This window comes from Lynx rufus, unplaced genomic scaffold (genome assembly GCF_022079265.1).
Source record: "Lynx rufus isolate CCGP_SWC_20201006 ecotype Redwood Valley unplaced genomic scaffold, mLynRuf1.p SCAF_2, whole genome shotgun sequence".
In the NCBI taxonomy this organism is placed as follows: domain Eukaryota; kingdom Metazoa; phylum Chordata; class Mammalia; order Carnivora; family Felidae; genus Lynx; species Lynx rufus.
The window spans coordinates 219,043,343-219,061,485 of record NW_025814834.1 but is presented as its reverse complement, the minus strand read 5'-3'; the positions used below and the strand labels follow the sequence as shown (position 1 = coordinate 219,061,485).

The following is an 18,143-nucleotide window of genomic DNA, read 5'->3' as shown; positions in this document are numbered from 1 at the left end:
TTCCAACCAAATTGAGACAGTGCACTATTCTGACCCACTCCCAAGTTGTGGGGACAAAATCTGAACTGCCCCCCAGTGGATGACACACGGCAGGCTCGAGGGGAGAGGCCGGGACATCACTGCCCGGTTTAGCACAGACCACACGGTGAAAGGCCACAGGCGGAGTCGGCATGACCCTGCAGGTTGTGAGGAGGGCTCCTCGCCGGTCCCGCGCCCTTCCATCCATACCACAGAGGCGGCTATTACCAGGCGGCCTGGGCCTCCCTCCACCCCACTGACACGGGCGACTTCTCTGATAGAAAGTTCTGGAGTAGGAGCCAGGCAGCCACAGCCCTGCCCTCCCTTGCCTCTTCCTCTTGGGACCCGCCTGCCTGGACACAGCATCAGGTGCTCACTCTGGTCCTCGCCCGCGGTGCAGGGTGGCAGGGAGAAGGTGCCGCCGTATGGCCTTGCCCGGGCGGCTCGGGTCTGGCCTTAGCTCCATACTCCGTGGCTCGAGCACCGTGCCAAGTCTCCAGGATCTGCTTTACGGTCACTAGAGTCATCAGTACCAGAGGTGACACTTTGGTCTCCCTCTGCCATACTCCTGACTTCTCAATTCAAGATCCAGGCAGGCAAAGGGTGAGGACACTTACCGGATCCCTCGGGTCCCAACAGGCAGCAGAGCCCCTCCCTGCATGTCCCAGTGACCAGGTCAAGGGCGAGCGCGTTACCCTGCTCTGATTGGGCAGCTCTCCTCCGTGGCACTTGGCACAGGATGGCCACGTGAAATGGGGTAGTGCTGCCAGACGGCTACCGTGAGGGACGATCCGGGGGCGGGAAGAGGCGGGGGCGGGTCCCAGGGGCCTGACAGCAGCAACCTAGGACCGCCTGGCAACACCAGGCTCAGAGTGCTGGGCACCTGCTCAAACACGGAACAGCCGGTCTGGAGCCCAGGCGGGGGGCCCTGGGGACCCCACTGCTGCACAGACCTGCGTGCGCTGGGCTTTGTCACTGCCGCCTCAGAGGACCCCCCCCCCACACACACACAAGGAGACTGCCAGCCCTCCTCCCCAGGCTCAGGGGGCGGAGAAGGGGCATTTGTGGAGAAGGCGCCCAGACCGAGGTCTTCCCGCAGCCTGGGACTCGCACACAGCACACAGCAGCTGAGGCTGACCGACGCCAGAAGGCAGGGCCGGCCACTGCCCCGGGCACCGGACACAGATGAAGGGGGCCACCCGCAGGTGGAGGCAGTGACTGTCCCAAGCAACAGCCAGGATGCGAACACGGGCATCTGGCCTCTCTCCACGCTCTCCCACTGGCCCAAGAAGCCCCCAGGCCATCAGCATCCCTCGAGTCTGTCACGACTGCCGGGGAAGAACACCACACCCAGCGCTGTTCTCCGCCTCCCGAGGTGCAGCCTCCGGGGCCCAAGACCACCAGGCGGCATGAACCCGTCAGGCGCCAAGGACCAGGCCAGGGGCCCAGCGCCTCTGCCGTGACAGCCTCTCCACTTCCAGCGCTCCTCGCCCAGAGGACGGCGGATGCCCTGAGCTCCTACCCTCTCTCCCGGAGACGGTTCTAGATGCGAGGGAAAGTGCCGCGTACCCGACAAGCCAAGTCACTCTCAAGATCATGAGAATTTGGTGTAACGTCTCCTCATACTTAGAAACCCAATTACTTCCAAATTCACTGCTGTATTCAGAATGAGGGCTCCGAGCTGCTGAATCTCCACCAGAACGTGTCAAATAGGAGGAGACGCTTCCCCCGCCCCCGATATAAGAAGAACGACGACACCAGCGCCGACTCTGGCAGCTGCCTCACTGAGCACGTGCAGTGCGCCAGGCCCACCGCCCTCCGGGGCAGGGCTGCTGGAGAGCCCAGGTGGCTACCGACACAGCCAAGGGGCCTCGGAGCCACCAGGCCCCTCAGCAGCTGCCGTAGGGGAGGAGGCCCATCCAGACCCCAGCCCCGCCAGCTCACTCCGGGCCTCTCCTCTCCCACCACGCTCTACATCTTGCTCGCTGAGCTGTCTACGCCTCGCTCCCTACAGGCCCCGCCTGAGGGCGGGGAGCCCTCTTCCCCAGCTTCTGGGAGCCCCAAGGGCCGAGCAGGCTTTGCCCCTGGAGAAGACACATCTCTCCAGACACCTGCCTGCCTTGATGTAGACGGTGACCCTCAAACATCTTTCTCGAGATCCCTGCGGCTTCTTGACTCCAGGAACCCTTCAGGTACAACCACCCTCCCGTCATTTTGGTGCCGCATGATTTTACACCAGGCTCTTCTTGAGATTTTTAGCCCAAAATGGGAAGTTTTCTGGTCGGGATGACCAGTTGATTTGCACTGACAGCCCAAGACACGGAAACCGTTCGCAGCTCTGACCCCAAACCTGGGGGACCCTCAGGATCCCCCGCGGAGCTTCCGAAGAGCCCCGGTTCCCAGGACCCCCGGCCCGACTGGACACAGGATTTGCAGGCGTGCCGCCCAGGAACCGGCTTCTGTCAAAGCTCTCCAGGTAATTCTGGCTTGAAAACCTCCCTTGATGGCTGAGAGGGGCATCTCCCCTACATTCTACAAGTAGGATTTGGGAGGGAGAGAGAGAACCACGCGGGGGAAGAGGGGACAAAGGACAAGGCTGCTTTCGCTCACAATGACTTTGCCCCCCACCCCCTACCCTGCACGGGGACACCCCGGGGGCAGCGGGGGACGGACGAAGCCCTCACCAACATGCTGGCCCCCCAGCAGCTGAGCTCTCCTCGGGACTCCTGGAGGCGCACGGACCTCATCCGCTCCAGCTTGCGCCTGCGGACGGCGTCCCCCTCGCGGCCGGCGCCCTGGGGCCCTTTGCTCCTGCGCTGCGTGGGCACAAACAGCATGGCGGCCAACTCACAGTCCACATCAGCCAGCTTCTGTGCTTGGACCACGTTTTTTACTGCTGGAAGGTTCAAGAGGGAGCAAGAAGTTAAAGTGTAGAGTTTATGTTCTTTAAGCAGACCCGGCAACGGGCCTCCGGCCACCTCACCCAGGGAGGGAGCCCAGCGTGCACGCTGGGAGGGAGCCCAGCGATACGGACGAAGATGGTAATCCTATAACCTGGTCTCCACGGTGTCCCTCCCTGCCTCCCTCCCTTTACTAGCCTTCCAAATGAAGGAACTGATCTTGGTCCTTACCGACAAATTAATACACTACTAGATGATCTTCCAGAGGAGAAAAAGATCAGTGTTCTAGAAGATGATGCTCCCTGGATTCTCAAGGGCTGCCGACACCCTCACCCAGGACATCCACCACTCTGCGCTCTCAGGTCCTCAGACCCACCTGTGAGCCCCCATCAGGAATCAGGGGCTCTGAGGAGTTGCCCACTTGGACTGAAGCCCCAGGCGGCTCAGGAGTGGGTGGGGCTCAGACCAGACCCAGCTCTAGAGCTCATGCCCTTGACTCTGCACCTGGCTGCCTCTAGACAGCCGGGCCCCCAGGGCACCGACTCCTTTGGGGGCCTCTGCTCAAACCACGGATGTACACGAAAGCCATGTTCGCAGACAAATGGAAGCCGAAATAGGCCAGGCACCAGCAGGAGCCTGAGGGCGCTGCACTCCCTCAGGTGACAAAGCCACACGTGGCTCACACCAGGTCACAAGCTGACACACAAGGTTCCCGGACCACCACTCAGCTGGCGCAGGTGGGCAGATGGGAAGGAGTACCCAGCTTAGGACTGGGCCCTCCCTGACTCCTGGGACCAGCAGACCCCACGGGAGGTGAGTGTCTATTTTAAAGGTGTTTAGCTGCTTTTCAGACGCCATGAGTTGGTTTAGACTAGTAAAATGTCCACCCCAAAACAATGTTTCTCACATCTGCGGTACAGGCATGTGCGGGGGCGACCCCACCCGGGCAGGGTTGGAGCGGCCTGAGGCCCACAGTCCCGAGGGGAGGAAACGGGCAAGAGACAAGCAAGGCTGGGGGTTAATCCACGGGCTCACGTGTCAGAATGCGTCACCCAGTCCCGAAGAAACCAGAAATGGGATTCCAGCACTGCAGAGAGCCTAGAAGCACTTCCTCAAACTCTGCACAACGTCCCACTTCCCGAGCCTTGCCCGGTGGGGGAAGACAGGCCGTCCGATGAAGCGCCCGTCCTCTGGCTTTGATCAAACAGGCCCCGGGTCGGGAACCAATGACTCCAGAGACTCTCAATTCGCTCAACAAACCCTCACCGGTCACAGCTGCCTGCGCTGTCTGGCAGAGCCCCTGACCTGCTGGGTCCCGAGGCCGTGCCTTTCACACGTACTCCTAGCCTGTTCTTGGACCGGCCAGGGATGGAGAAATACCAGCCCCTAAGTGGGAAGTCTGGATTCCCACCCAAGTTCACCACCCTTACCCACTCAACAGGGCACATCACAAGACCTCCTCTGCCTCGGTTTCTTCAACACTACAACCAGGAAGCCTGGAACGCCTCTCGGCCTGACTGGATCACAGCTCTCAGACCCCTCTGAGCATCTGGAGCCCTGGGGCCCCTCTCCAGGACAGCATACGAACACCCACGAAGTCTTGGCTGGAGTTTCAGGGAGCTCGTGGGGTCCCGGAGGCCTCGAGGAGCGGGGGCACGGGTTCAAGGCCAACAGCATCAGAGGACCGTCCACACGGGAAGCGCAGGGCAGTTGTGGATCCACACCCGGTGGCCTGCAACATGGGGACACTGCCCGGAGGGCGCACCCCGCTTTTCGTCCCACTGACACCTACTTTGCTTCCAGGTCTGCGGGTTATCTAAGGGGACGGAAAACCCTGGACGCTCCCTTCTGTGAACAACATTCTCAGCAAGTGCAGCCTTGCTCCCAGGCTCCGTAATGCTTTATTCCTCTCCCCGATGTGGGGTTTTCAAATTTGCTTTTTAAAACTCAGTCTCCGTGCATCCTGACCTTTTCTTCGTTTCCGCTTCCCCTGCAGATGGGCAGCTATCCAAAAACACATGCTACTCGCAGGATTGGAATCTGTCTACAGAACAGCGCAGACAGCCTCCACAGAGCACGGTCCCCAGCGTGCTGGGTGCTGGGGCGGCCTGCCGGCCACTCAGGCAGGCACTGAGCTGGACACGACGGCCACGGCGCTGCCCCAGATCCAGAGGGACGGCAAAGCCCCACCCGGGCCCACACGTGCACCTGCGCGCATGCACGCACACACACAGCCCTCACTCCACCCCACCCCCACACCAATCTCACGTGCAAGTGACCCAGCCGCCCCCGCCCACTCCCCACTCACGTCTCGGCGCCCCGCGCCTGAGCAGGCTGCCTCCCTCGAAGTGGCCGGTTCTGTCATTCGAGATGACCCGTGACCTGGAGGGTGGCAACGTGCTGGAATCCCTTCCTCTCTGCTCACACACGTGACCTAAATGAAGTAAGTCATGCAGAGAAAGACAGATACCGTATGTTTTCACTCCTATGTGGATCCTGAGAAACTTAACAGAAGACCATGGGGGAGGGGAAGGGGGAAAAAAAGTTAGAGAGGGAGGGAGCCAAACCATAAAAGACTCTTGAGGACTGAGAACAAACTAAGGGTAGATGGGGGGTGGGGGAGAGGGGAAAGTGGGTGATGGGCATGGAGGAGGGCACCTGCTGGGATGAACACCGGATGTTGTATGGAAACCAATTTGACAATAAATTTCATAAAAAAAAAAAAAAAACACCCCAGCATAAGGTATTAACACTGAAAAGGAGTCTGATGAGACACATCAATATTCCCTGCAGGAAGTTCTGGTTTGCAAAGGGCCTGTCCGCACCCCCAGCCTGCTAACACCCCAAAATGGCACACTGGGTCCCGAATCTGCTTGGTGGTCGAGACGCGTCCGCTTCCCCACAGCGAGCTCAAGCTGCAGGTACTCAGGGCGCCTGCTCAGACTCAGGTCGTGATCTCCCCAGCAGCCCCGTGATGTGGGACGGCTGTCACACCCCGGCGCCAGCCTTTCCGATGTCACCCTGCTCAAGGAAGGCCTCTGTGCACGTCCGCAAAACTCTGACAACACGCTGAAGGTAAAAGAGCCTCCACAAGCTAGAATCTTCTGGAGCTGTTCCCATAAAGAAGCCTCAGACAGAAGCATGAGCTTCAGAGGGATGGGGCACGAGCCCAGAGGCATAGGGCACCGCACAGCTGCCCAGGCTGCTAATGGGCCGATGTCTGCGAGGCCCGGGGACAAGGAGTGTTTGCCTGCAGAAACATCTCTCCCGGGAGGGAGGACGGAGCCTCGGTGCCCGGACACGACTCCCACCGCAAGGAGGCAGAGCGCAGCTGATGACGTCAGATTTCCACACGAAACACTCGTGCGGCTGGCTTCCCTGAATCCCACTGGCCGGGGCGGAACACCTGCAGGTGTGGGGCGTCCTGGCGATCTCTCTGGGAGTACCCCCTCCCCGCCTCCACTCTGCCCAGGGGAGGACAGGACAGAGTGGCTTCCCGGCTCCACTCTGCCCTCCTCTGCCTCTGTTCTGCCAGAGGCGGCCGCTCTCAAGGGCGAGCCCGGCGCCGGGCACACGAGCACGCCCGTGACCACGGTGTGAGCAGGTCCTCAGCAGTGGTGACAAAAGTGACATTTTCATCTCCAGCTGCCTGACAGAGGGTCTCCCTCTCGACGGGTTCGGAGCTGAGGCTGGGGAGGAAACGCCTGTCCTTCAAGGCAGGTCACGTGGTCTCTGCTGGCCACCAATGGGGCCACTGCTGCAGCCACCCCTGCAGACCCCGGGGATTAGCAGCTGGACCCTGCAAGCGCAGCCGGGGACCCCAAAGATGTGGGTGTGACAGCAGACCACTCTCAGGAGGCCAGCGAGGACAAAGGCTCTAACCTGGGCGTGGGGGAAAACGCTCGATTCAAAAATGACAGATCACCAGCTCTGGCCAAATCAAGGAGTGACTCACTCGGTGTGGTTGAGAGGCCGGCGATAAACGGTAAGCAGGGTCCTCCCCTCTGGGGACTTTCGTCCTTCTCGTTGCAAATTCCTCGGTTGTCTTGAGCACCTCTGAGCATCCCAAACCAGACTGGCCTTCCCCCCAGCCTTCCTGCGACAGGAGCTGCTCCTGGTCACCCGCCCTACTGCCCACAGGTGCTCACAGCTCCACAAGCAGCCCCGGCAGGCGTGTGTGACGCGTCCTCGGCCTCCCACGCCCCGTCAGGGAGACCACCGCCTGGGGCAGGGGCAGAGCCTCCTCTGACACAGCACCTCACTTCAGGCCTGGGGAGCGAGGGGTCAAGCCACCTGCCCACAGCAGGCAGAGAGCAGTCCCGGAGCCCAGGCGCCGCCTGCCGGGTGCACGCCAAGTCACCGTGACACGCCGGACGGCAGGACTGCCTCTTCTGCAGCAGGCCCCTCACTCGTCTGGCCACTAAGGCGGCCGCTAAGGTGACAATCCCACCCGTGCCGGCCCTGTGTCCTGAGAACGCGCTTCTGGAGCCCCGAATGTTCTCCGTCTCTGCTCTGCTGGGAAGCTGAGAACTTGCCCACAGGGGTCCACCCACCGCCCACCCTCTGTGACAGAAGCTGTGAGTCTCCTGCCAAACACACTCCTCTCATCTCCTGGGGGTCTGTTTACCCCAGTGTCACGGGCTCGTGATGCTTGTCCCCAAGAACGGAACCTGGTGTCAACATCCCTTTGCTGGGATCGGCTGCTGACGCCTCAGGGCTGCTTTGTCCCCTCAAGTCCAAGAGGAACAGAAGTCGAGGCAAGACGGGCCCCCCGCTTGCTCTCCACCCGTTCGTGAATCTCTCACCACCAGGCCAGGTCACCATGGCCGCTGCTGGTCAAACACCCCCACAAGGCAGAACCAGCAGTGTCCCCAAGAAGCCCCGGGGCCCCTAGGGGGACAGATGGGCAGGGACACACAGCCTGGTCAAGCAGGGCCAAGCTCCTGCTCCCAGGAGCACAAGCCCCAAGTCTGACCCTCAACGCCCTGGTGCCAACCAGCCACAGGTGCCCAGTTCCTGCCGCCAGCTGGGGCTCCTGGCTCGCAGCGCGGTTTCTTCCTGGTGAGGAGGGCGGCGTGGGGCCAGAGGGTCTCGCAAGCTCCCCACCCCACCCCGAGGACCCGCTCTGTCAGTCACCTGGCAGTGGATTCACGCCACTCCTGAGGGAAGCTGGGAACCGTCTGTGACCCTCCCTGAAGCACAGGCCAGGCGGCCTTCACCGCAGTCTTGCTGAAACGCGCACACTGGTGACAGCTCCACTGGGAGGGACGCACGGAAACCCGGGGAGCACACGCAGGGCGGGGTCTGGTGCAGACAGCTCACAGGGGCGGCCGGCGTCCTTGGAGCCCCGCCTCTCAGGAGGAGGGACGACGGTCACCAGAGCGTGCCGGCGGGACCAGCAGGACCACGTGATCACCTCCGGACGGACAAGGGCCTTCCCTGAGCTCCACCATTTCCTCTGACGGTATCTGTGCTCACGTCGGTGATTCATTCGGAAGCGGGACAATAAACCGGATAAGCTGAACGTACACGTGCTTCCTCAAGGCCCGGACGCAGCGAAGACACAGGCCTCCTCCGGGCACGGTCCGCGATCTCAAACTGCTGCGGGTTTTCTTTCCCTTCAGGGAGACTGGGTTAAGCTGCGGACCCACATGTTTGCTGTGGGAGCAGAAACGGCCTCCAGGCGGGCAGGGCTCCCGACGCGGCGGCCGCAGAGCATGTCACCGCTGTCCGGCCCCAAGTCCAGGCTCCCTGTCAAAGCGCACACCACCTGGTCCTCCTTCGGCCCTGACAACCCGGGGATCCGCCCACGGGGCCGGGGATCGGGGCAGCCCCTCACTCTCCCGGGGTGCCCCCAGGAAGGGCTGCAGACACAAGTGATAACTGAGCCTCCCGATGAGCCACAGCCACACCGCACAGCCAGGACCGCTGGGAGGGGACAGCATGGCTCTCGCGATCCCTACGTGACCCACGATCACCGAGAGACACGGCAAACGAGGCCACAGAGACCATCACGGAGCCCGTCGGAGCCGAGAGGCCGCCGGCAGGAGCACCACCCCCACCAGGGGAAGGTTCACGGGAGGCCTGGGCGCGGAACGGGCCCCTCGTCCCGTGGCCTCGCGCTTCACCCCACGCGCTGGGAATGCAGAGCCACGGAGCACCATCCGGGAGAGGCCAAGCGGGCACTGTGACACCGGCCATGACCCCGCTCCCGTCCCCCGGAGGCTCACACGGCCCTCATCCGATCTGCAGGCCTGTGCCTGCAGCTTGGCGCAGAACAATCGGTTTTATAAAGAAACAAAAGCTACGACACTTCTTTGTTTTATACGAAAAATGCAAAATTTACACAGGCAACCACAGCGCGGCCGCACGGACACAAGTGTGCTGCTCGGCATCTGTCCTTTGTCAGCCCCCCTCTGCGTCCTCGCCCCCCGGCCTCGCGGCAGCGTCTCCAGCTCTCTCCCCTCAGGCGCTATCGCTCTCTTGCAGGCAAAGTATGGAAATGACAATTTAAGATAACATATAATGGAGCTAATCTTTCTTCTGAAGATAAGATTTAAAACCCGGAGTCACTGCACATTTGTGGGCTGGTGAATAAATATAAAAATAACCAACGCAATCTCAGAAACAGAGTGCCTCTCGCAGCTCCCTCGCTCGTGTGAGCTTCTGAATGATGTCTGCTTCTCACATGAGGCTCATTTATTTCTCCAGAACCTAATTGAGTTTTGCTGTTTCCATATTGTCTGTTTTCAAGGCTGCCTCGGATCCTACATTTGTAAACAAGCAGGCAGAAACCTCCAACCTGACTTAATGAGCTGTGCCCTCCTCCTGCTGCGGCCGCCCCAGCCCGCCCGCCTCTGCACCGCCCGCACGGCCGGATTGGGGCCCATGGGGCTCCAGGCTTTAAAGTCGGGCTGGGCTTCGAGGAATGGAAAATTCCCCAATAAAACGAGAGAGGTTTGAGTCTCATCTAGATAGACACGGCTCCAGAAACCTCAAATGGCTTGCTTCCATCCTGCTTGCCATTTCACCCCAAAAAACCCCAATCCTTCCACAGGCCCCCTCAAGGGAGACTGCGTGGGCTTGCCCTCTGGCCCCACAGGCCTCACTCCGGCCCTCTTCCCTGCGGGGGGCACAGGTAGGCGTGCCCGGCCCAACGTCCTGTCCAGCAGGGCCTCGGTGGAGCCTCCAGAACGTCCAGGCGGGACCACCGTAGCCCCGCCCAGCACAGCCCAGCGCCCTATGCTACCCACACGAGGACAGAGGAGCATCCGGGCTGTGCTCAGTGTCTCTGGGGAGCAACCCTCGGGACACCGTCAGAAGAAGGTCGGAGCGCTAGGCTCTAAAGAAGTGTGTTTCTCTGTTCCTTCATCCCCAAGCTGCATGGAGGTCGAGGAACACTTCTTGCCTCTCTTGTGATGAGGTAATTCTATGGGCTGATGCTCTAGATGAAAATCTTTCCTGAAACCAGGCATTTCATCTCTGTGACAGAGATGCCCCATAGACAGCACCAAGAAACAAAACGTGGGCAAGGCTGAGATGATCAGAAATCGGGAACACCAGGGGCGCCTGGGGGGCTCAGTCGGTTGAGCGTCTGACTTCAGCTCAGGTCACGATCTCACGGCTCAGGAGTCTGAGCCCCGTGTCAGGCTCTCTGCTGTCAGCACAGAGCCCACTCTGGAACCTCTGTCCCCCTCTCTCTGCCCCTCCCCCGCTCACATATGCGCGCACGTGCTCTCTCTTAAAAATAAATAAACGTTTAAAAAAATAGGTTTAAAAAAAAAGAAATCAGGAACACCAAACAACTGGTGCCAGGACAGGCTCGGGGGTCAAGAGCAGACCTAGTGGTCGAGGACAGGCTCAGGGGTCAAGGACAGATGCCCAGGAATCAAGGACATATTCCCAGTGGTCAAGGTCAGGTGTCCAGTGGTCAGGGACAGGTGCCCAGTGGTCAAGGACAGAAGTCCAGTGGTCAGGAACAGATGATCATGGTCAAGGGTAGATGCCCGGTGGTCAAGGACAGATGCTCATGGTCAGGGACAGATGTCCAGTGGTCAAGGATAGATGTTCAGTCGTCAAGGACAGATGCTCATGGTCAAGGACAGGTGCTCAGTGGTCAAGGACAGATACGCACAGTCAAGGACAGAGGCTCATGGTCAGATGCTCAGTGAGTAGTCAAGGACAAATGCCCAGGGGTTGAGGGCAGACTCAGTGGTCAGACGTAAGAGATTTTCTCAATTCCTACTGATTACGTGATGCCCACGATACGGCCACGAGGGAGCTCATGCGCCAGCTAAGAAAATGAGCGTCCACCCAGGAGACGGCACAAGGCCAGGCAAAGCTACGGGGCCTCTTACCTATGTTTGCCAGGGTCAGGTGTAGCCAGCCCTTCACCACCGCGTAGACGCCGACGGGCTGGATGCTGCCAAGCCTGGTCACGTCCCCACTCACCACCACGTCCTGTTCATATTCGGTCGCCACGACCTCGAGCTCGTGCGAGACCTGCACGGCCGGCCGCCCCTGGCGAAGGAGATGCTGCAGAGAAAGCGGCAGTCAGAGGGCGGCCAAGGCAGAGCTCACCTGCTGAAAACCTAAGTCCTCTCGGGTTTTCCCGCAGATTCTTTAATAAAGTGCACCCGGTTCACCAAGTAAACGCCACGGATTCACAAACAGGCCGGGCAGCCACCCTCCTGGAGCCCCCCCTTCTGTGGGAAGAACTATGGAAAATGAGCAACGGAACAAGGCTGGGGACACAGAGCAGACCCCGTCCCCGGCGAGAGCTTCAGGAAGGAGGTGTAAACCAGGCAGGGAAGGCCGGAGGCACAGCAGGCCCAGAACGCAGAGTACAGACCCCCACACACGCGGGGCTGGGAACATCGCACTTCAGCGTGGCTGGAAGACAGGTGGCGGGTGGGAGCAGGGTCACGGGGTGGCCGAGGCCCGACTGTGAGGGTCCACACCAGGACCGGGCTGGTGAGAGCCAGCACCAGGACCTTCCTGACCCGGTTCCCTCTGCCAACCCAGCTCACCCCTCGGTGCTCTGCCTGAGCCCAAGCATCAGTGAGGCCCTCAGGGGGATGGTGGGACCACAGCCACCCCCAGGCCCAGCTGGGTCTCGGAGGCCGTGGTAAAGTCACCTGCCCTCTCACCTAGTGCTTCTCACACACAAACAGGCGCGTGGGACCAGACGAAGGTCCCGGCTTTTGGAATTCTTCTGCGTCTACGGCACCAGGCGTGACCGGCTCTGGGAGCAGAGGTGTCCAAAATGACCCCTCCTTAGTGGGTCTGGCGGCTTCCAGGTGCTTCAGACCCTGCCTGTTTGGCAGCGCGGGTCCACAGAGCCCCACATAACCACACACACGTTCACAGCCAGGACCCCCCTGGAGAACGGCCAACCGATCTCCGTTGCAGGAACCACACCCTGCCACACCGGGAAGCAGACGTGCCAAAAACCCAAAACAAAACAAAACAAAACAAAACAAAAAACAAGAGCTATCACTTCCCACTCTGAGATTGGAAAGACAGTCTTTAAGCTAACACCCTTAGAGGTGGGTGTATGGGACCAGCAGGCGCCCTCGTCCTCATCCAGGAGGAGCGGCCCCACCAGGCTCCCGGGCGGCATGCCGGCTGGCTCTGCAGGCCGAGGCTTTCGCACATGCGCACCTCTGACTCAGAAGCACGCTTCTGGCAAGTTCTCATCTGTGGACAGCCGAGCGTAAGGGCAAGGAGCACAAGTTCCGAGTCAGAACTGCGCGAAAAGCCTGGCGCTGCTCTCGTCGGTGTGACCTGGGGCCTCGGTTTCTCAGCCGGACATGAGGATAACGCGGCGTGAGCTCAGGGCCGGGTGGGGACACAGTCAGTGAAGCACGGGAGCCACTGTCACCATCACCCTAACTAACTACATGGTCGTATTCTCAGGAACTGAAGATGCTGCCTGCACTGTCGCTCGCTCGCTGGCTCGAAGGGACAGTCCCCGCCCCACACCAGCAGCAGGTGAGGGCAGCCACGCCCACGCCTTGCAGAGCACCCCTCCCGCAGGCCTGGCTCCTAACTAGCTCAGCATCTCGGAATCCAGGGGATTCTCTCCTCTCGGCCACATTTCCCATCTCACAACTTTTAAAGACTTTATTTTTAAAAAGTAAAATTTAACCTGAGTTTATCCAAGTAAGTGTCAATAATCACAACAGCGTTTGTTTAAGAGGCTGTTCCTAGAGGACAAGAGAAAATAACTTCCTCTCCAGGTGACGGCACCCAGAGACACAGGGCTCGGCTGGGGATGAGGCAGGAGCCACAGTGGGTCCCAAATCCACAGGGGCTCCTCTCTGCCCCTCCAGCGCAGCCCCAGTACTGCCATGAGTATTCCTCCCCACATTCGTCCACTCCCTCCTTCCTCCTTCCCCATTCCCTCACCCCTCCCTCTTCCCTGCATTCATCTCTCCACTCACCATTCCCTCCTCCCTCCATTCATCCCTCCTCCCTCCGCTCCTTCCTCCCTCCTCCCCTACTCCCTCCTTCCCTCAAGCCTCCTCCTTTCCTCCCTCCTCTCCCAACTCCTCATCCCTCCTCCCTTCCCGTATCCCTCTACCCCCTGCTCTGTCCTCCCCCCACTCCATTCTCCCTCTTCCCCCCACTCCCTCACCCCTCCTCTCTCCATCGATTCTCCACCCTTCTTCCCTCCCCCCTCACTCCGTCTTCCTCCTCCCCTCCGCCCACTCCCCTCCTCCCATTCCCTCCTCCCTTCCTCCACTCCCTCCTCCCTCCATCCATTCCACCACCCCCTCCCCTCCTCCCTCTCTGTCTTCCTCCTCCCCTCCTCCCATTTCCTCCTCCTTTCCTCCATTCCCTCCTCCCTCCATCCATTCCCTCACCCCTCTTCCCTCCTCCCTCACTCCGTCTTCCTCCTCCCCTCCGCCCACTCCCCTCTTCCCATTCCCTTCTCCCTTCTTCCACTCCCCCCCACTCCATCCATTCCCTCCTCCCTCACTCCCTCCTCCTCCCCTCTTCCCATTCCCTTGTCCCTTCCTCCACTCCCTCTCCACTCCATCCATTCCCCCACCCCCTTCCCCCCTCCCTCACTCCCTCCTCCTCCCCTCCTCCCATTCCTTCCTTCACTCCCTCCTCCCTCCATCCATTCCCCCACCCCCTTCCCCCCCTCCCTCACTCCCTCCTCCTCCCCTCCTCCCATTCCCTCCTCCCTTCCTCCACTCCCTCCTCCCTCCATCCATTCCCTCACCCCTCTTCCCTCCTCCCTCACTCCCTCCTCCTCCTCCCCTCCTCCCACTCCCTTCCTCCCCCATCCATCCCCTCACCCCTCTTCCCTCCTCCCTCACTCCCTCCTCCTCCCCTCCTCCCACTCCCTTCCTCCCCATCCATCCCCTCACCCCTCTTCCCTCCTCCCCCTACTTCCTCCTCCCTCCTCCCATCCTCATTCCTCATCCCTCCTCCCCCCTTCCCCCATTGCTCTCTCCGTTTGCTCATTCTCAGTCACACAGCTCCATGCCTACTGTGGGTCACGACTGTGCTGGAGATGGGGTAACCGTCCCAAGCCCACCCTCCAGGACATCACCAGCCAGTGTGGGAAACACACAGTGGCCATGATGATCCCTTGGGGCCGCACCGGACAATGACCCAGGAAGGCCCAAGGGACCGGAGTGAGGACCGAGTGAGGACCGAGAACATGAGCTGACACCTGCGAGTGCGCGCTGTGGGCGACCCTGTTCCCCTGGGGGCAGAGATGGGACACCGAGGCGGGTGGAGGGGGGACGCAGCCCCATCGGCCCTTAGGAGGAGGAAGGGGAGCGTGGCGTCAGGGGAATCACGCGCATAGCCAGGGCTCACAGCGGGGGGGGGGGGGGGGACCGAGGGCCCCCGAGGCTGAATCTGGAAGGAGGTCAGCTAGTGGGGGACTCTCAGAGCCGGCGGGGGGGGGGCTGCAGCTGTGGAGCCGTGTCCTCTCGCACCTCCGTGCCACCGCTGGGACGTCGTGTCCTCAGTCCCTGGCCCAGGAGCACAGTGCAACTACGCTGACCCTCTGGGGGCAACTCTGGGGAAGAGCCTTAAATTCACCCACGGACGGACACAGGTCTTAGTATACGAGGAGGAGGGAAAGCTTAGAGACAGAATCAGGTTCCATTACAGTGAGGAAAGCACGACTCGAGTAACCGAGAGCAGGCACCAGGTGATCTTGGCACACTCCACTTGGTGCCCCAGCTCCCGCCTCCGGGCTGAAGGGGGGACTCCCGCAGGCCAGGCCGCCGCCCCCGGGGAAGGCGCATCCTCACGTCGAGGGGGCGGGAGGGGACCTCACCAGGGGTCAGTTTTGGGGGGAGTGGACCGATGGCTGAGAAAATAGAACCTGGTGTTGCACAGCTGAGACCCCGTGAAAACCTTCGCCTTGGGGCGGGACAGGATTTGTGAACAAAGAAGTCAGACCCCGGTCCCACACCGGATGATGACCACCGAGCGGGCGGAGCCTCCCAGAAGGGCCACCCCACCCGGGCCGGGCTCGGCCTGCAGAGCGCAGCCACCTTCATCGGGACGGCTGCAGATCCAACGAGGAGCAGAGAGTCTCCATCCCAGACGTCCACCTGGAGGGCCTGCGCGGCCAGGTAGTGGCTGAACCGACTCTGCTCTCCGGGCCTCAGGAATCCAGGCTCCGCCAGGAACTTGAGCTGAAAGCCAGGAGAGCCTGTGCAAAGAGGCCCCAAATGAGTCCACAGGTAATTAGAGCCATCTATCATCTTCACACTTTGAAGAGATTTCTGCTCTGGTCACGATCACTAATTTCTGCTTCCATCGTAACTACAGTTTAATAAACACATTAATCAAAAACGTCATAAAATATCCAAATTTACAAAACAAAGAGTCGTGTCCGGAAGTCTGCATTTCTTCCCAATACATACAATGAACTCCTCCCAAAACACGATTTAGGGTTTTCACCGAACCCTCGTGGAACAGTCCCTCCCGAACGGGGACAGGCGTCCCGGTGGGGCTGCCGGGGGAGGCCGTGATTCCGTGTGCAGAGTTTAAGGAGCATCGCAGTCTGTGGTCTGCGTCTGCTGTCAGAGCGGGGCCGGCAGACAGCCGTGGGGGCTCGCGCTGAGGTCGAGCTGAGCACACGGGGCTCGCGAGGCCCAGCCTCCGCCCCAGCACGGGGCCTCCTCGGGGCTGTCCCGGCCGCCAGGCTTATTACTGACAAGGGAGCAGACGGCAGCCCAGGCCTTCAGCCTCTCGAAGCGGCAACACCATCCGTTCTACGTCGGCAGAGACAGCGAGCTGCAGCGCCGGGGAACACGCTCACGGAGCCCCTGGTGAGCCCAATACTAAGTCTCGGGAGGAAGGGCCACGTGTTTACTCAGCAGGGGGAACGGGTTCCAGGGTCCTCTCCCCACCCCAGGGGGGCCCACACAGTAACGCCCCGTCTGCTCTCAGGACCAGGACAGTGCTCCCTGTGGAAGGAGGGAAGCCGGTCGGGACAGGACACAGCACTGGGGGCTGAGAGCGGTTGGGGGTGGAGGACCTCGCACGGGCCCAAGGGATACAGAGCCGGGACCAGCTGCCAACGGCCTGGCACCGGCCACAGCGAGGGAGGTCACAGGGGCACCTCCTGGAGCGGGGGAGCAGTTAGGAGTCAGGACAAAGGCTCAGGGAGGGCCGGCCGTGACACCGTGCAGGCCAGTCCCGAGCATCACATCTCCAGTGACCAGACGGAGTCACAGGCTGAATGGAGGCCAAGGACACCCACCACCCCTGCCCCGGTGCCACCAGCCAGCTGAGACATCCGGTGCTCTCTGGACACCCCTCCATAATGGGTGGCTCAGAGGCATGGTGGACACTGGAACAAAGACCTGTGACCAGCCCAGCCCCAGCTCAAGGCACCGATGCCACAGCTCCACCTGCCGGGTGCACCTGCACTGCGGAGAAGGAACAGCTCGGGCACCGGCTTCCACGCCGGTCCGGCTTCCGACTCAAAGAGGCAGAATAGATCTGAACCCTGTGGCCCAACTTCCCAAACGACACCCATAGACGCCTGGCCCTGGGGGCTCCATGCTCCACCCCGGGGTCCCCCAGGCCCAGACTCTCCACCCGGGTTCTACTTGCTCGCCAGTGTCCCCGCTGGACCCTCGACGCTCCTTCCCACCCTGGCTCCTTCCCAGCCTGCGAGGCTGGCTCCTTCCCCCACCCCATCGCTACCTCCTATCAGCTGCCCGGTCTTCTTGACGCAACCTAATAACTGGGGCCTGCCCACCACGCACCAAACACCGCGTGGGGATCACACGGGAGAAGAGGATGAACGGGTCCCCGCCTGATGGAGCTCACGGCCTCAGGACAACACACTGAGCCCAGAGCTGATGGTGTGCTGAGCACCTGGAGGAGGCCTGTGGGGCTGTGGGGGCCCTCCTGGTCTGGGCCCAGCCTCAGGGCTCTCATGCGGGAGCCGCCCAGTACCCCCCGCCCCTCGCAGGCTTGGGTCCCTTCACTCTGTCCGGCTCAAACGACCGGCTCCTCCGACCGGCTCCTCGGCGGCCTCCCCTGAGGCCTCCGCTCCCTGTGGTCCATCCCACATCACTGCCACAGCAGCCACAAAGGGAGCCCTGTGCCACCTCCGCCACCCTCAGAAGTCTGCGATGCTGCTGACCATCTGCTTAACCAAGACAGACCCCAGGGGCAGTGGCACCTCCCCAGGGTCCACTCAGGCTCCCAAGCTTACCTCCCTCTCCACCGTCACAAACACGAGCCCCAGCCCCCCACCCCCCACCCCCGGGCTCCTTCCTGAGCCTCAGTCCAGCCACACCCCTGTGTCCAAGTCTGGCGGAGGCTCTTCCTCTGGCTGGACGGTCCCCAGCCTCTGCCCCTCCTTCCTGACTCACAAACACCCCTGCTCCGTGAAGGCATCCACAACTCCCACAGATGACAGGCATGTTCTAAGACTACAGTCTACAATCACCAACGAACATACAGCAGCTAGGCACCAAATGACAACGCAAAAATCTAGAGACACAAGGAGAAACAGATAAAAACATAATTAATAGTAGAGAACAACTAATCACTTTGTTTTCAAGGCAGGTCAAGTCCACAATAAATAAGGATATGAAAGACCAGACCAGCTAATCCCTGAGGTGGAGCGTGTGCATATACGTACAACACTGCTCCCCAACAACAGAATACATCTTTCGAATGTATTTGGGACGTTAATAGAAGTTAATTATGTGTTAGGCCACAAAG

The 18,143-nt window shown here is 60.8% G+C and overlaps 1 protein-coding gene across 1 annotated transcript in view; it reads right to left on the bottom strand.

The window, feature by feature from the left end:
* NPHP4 (nephrocystin 4) overlaps window positions 1–18,143 on the bottom strand; it is a 110,246-nt gene that overhangs the window by 10,482 nt on the left and 81,621 nt on the right. The window contains exons 18-21 of the mRNA XM_047084097.1: window positions 15,446–15,606; window positions 11,276–11,453; window positions 5,227–5,352; window positions 2,703–2,914 (exon numbers count right to left, since the gene is read on the bottom strand). Of these exons, the coding sequence (XP_046940053.1) occupies window positions 2,703–2,914; window positions 5,227–5,352; window positions 11,276–11,453; window positions 15,446–15,606 (677 nt within the window). The remainder of the gene's footprint in view (window positions 1–2,702; window positions 2,915–5,226; window positions 5,353–11,275; window positions 11,454–15,445; window positions 15,607–18,143) is intronic.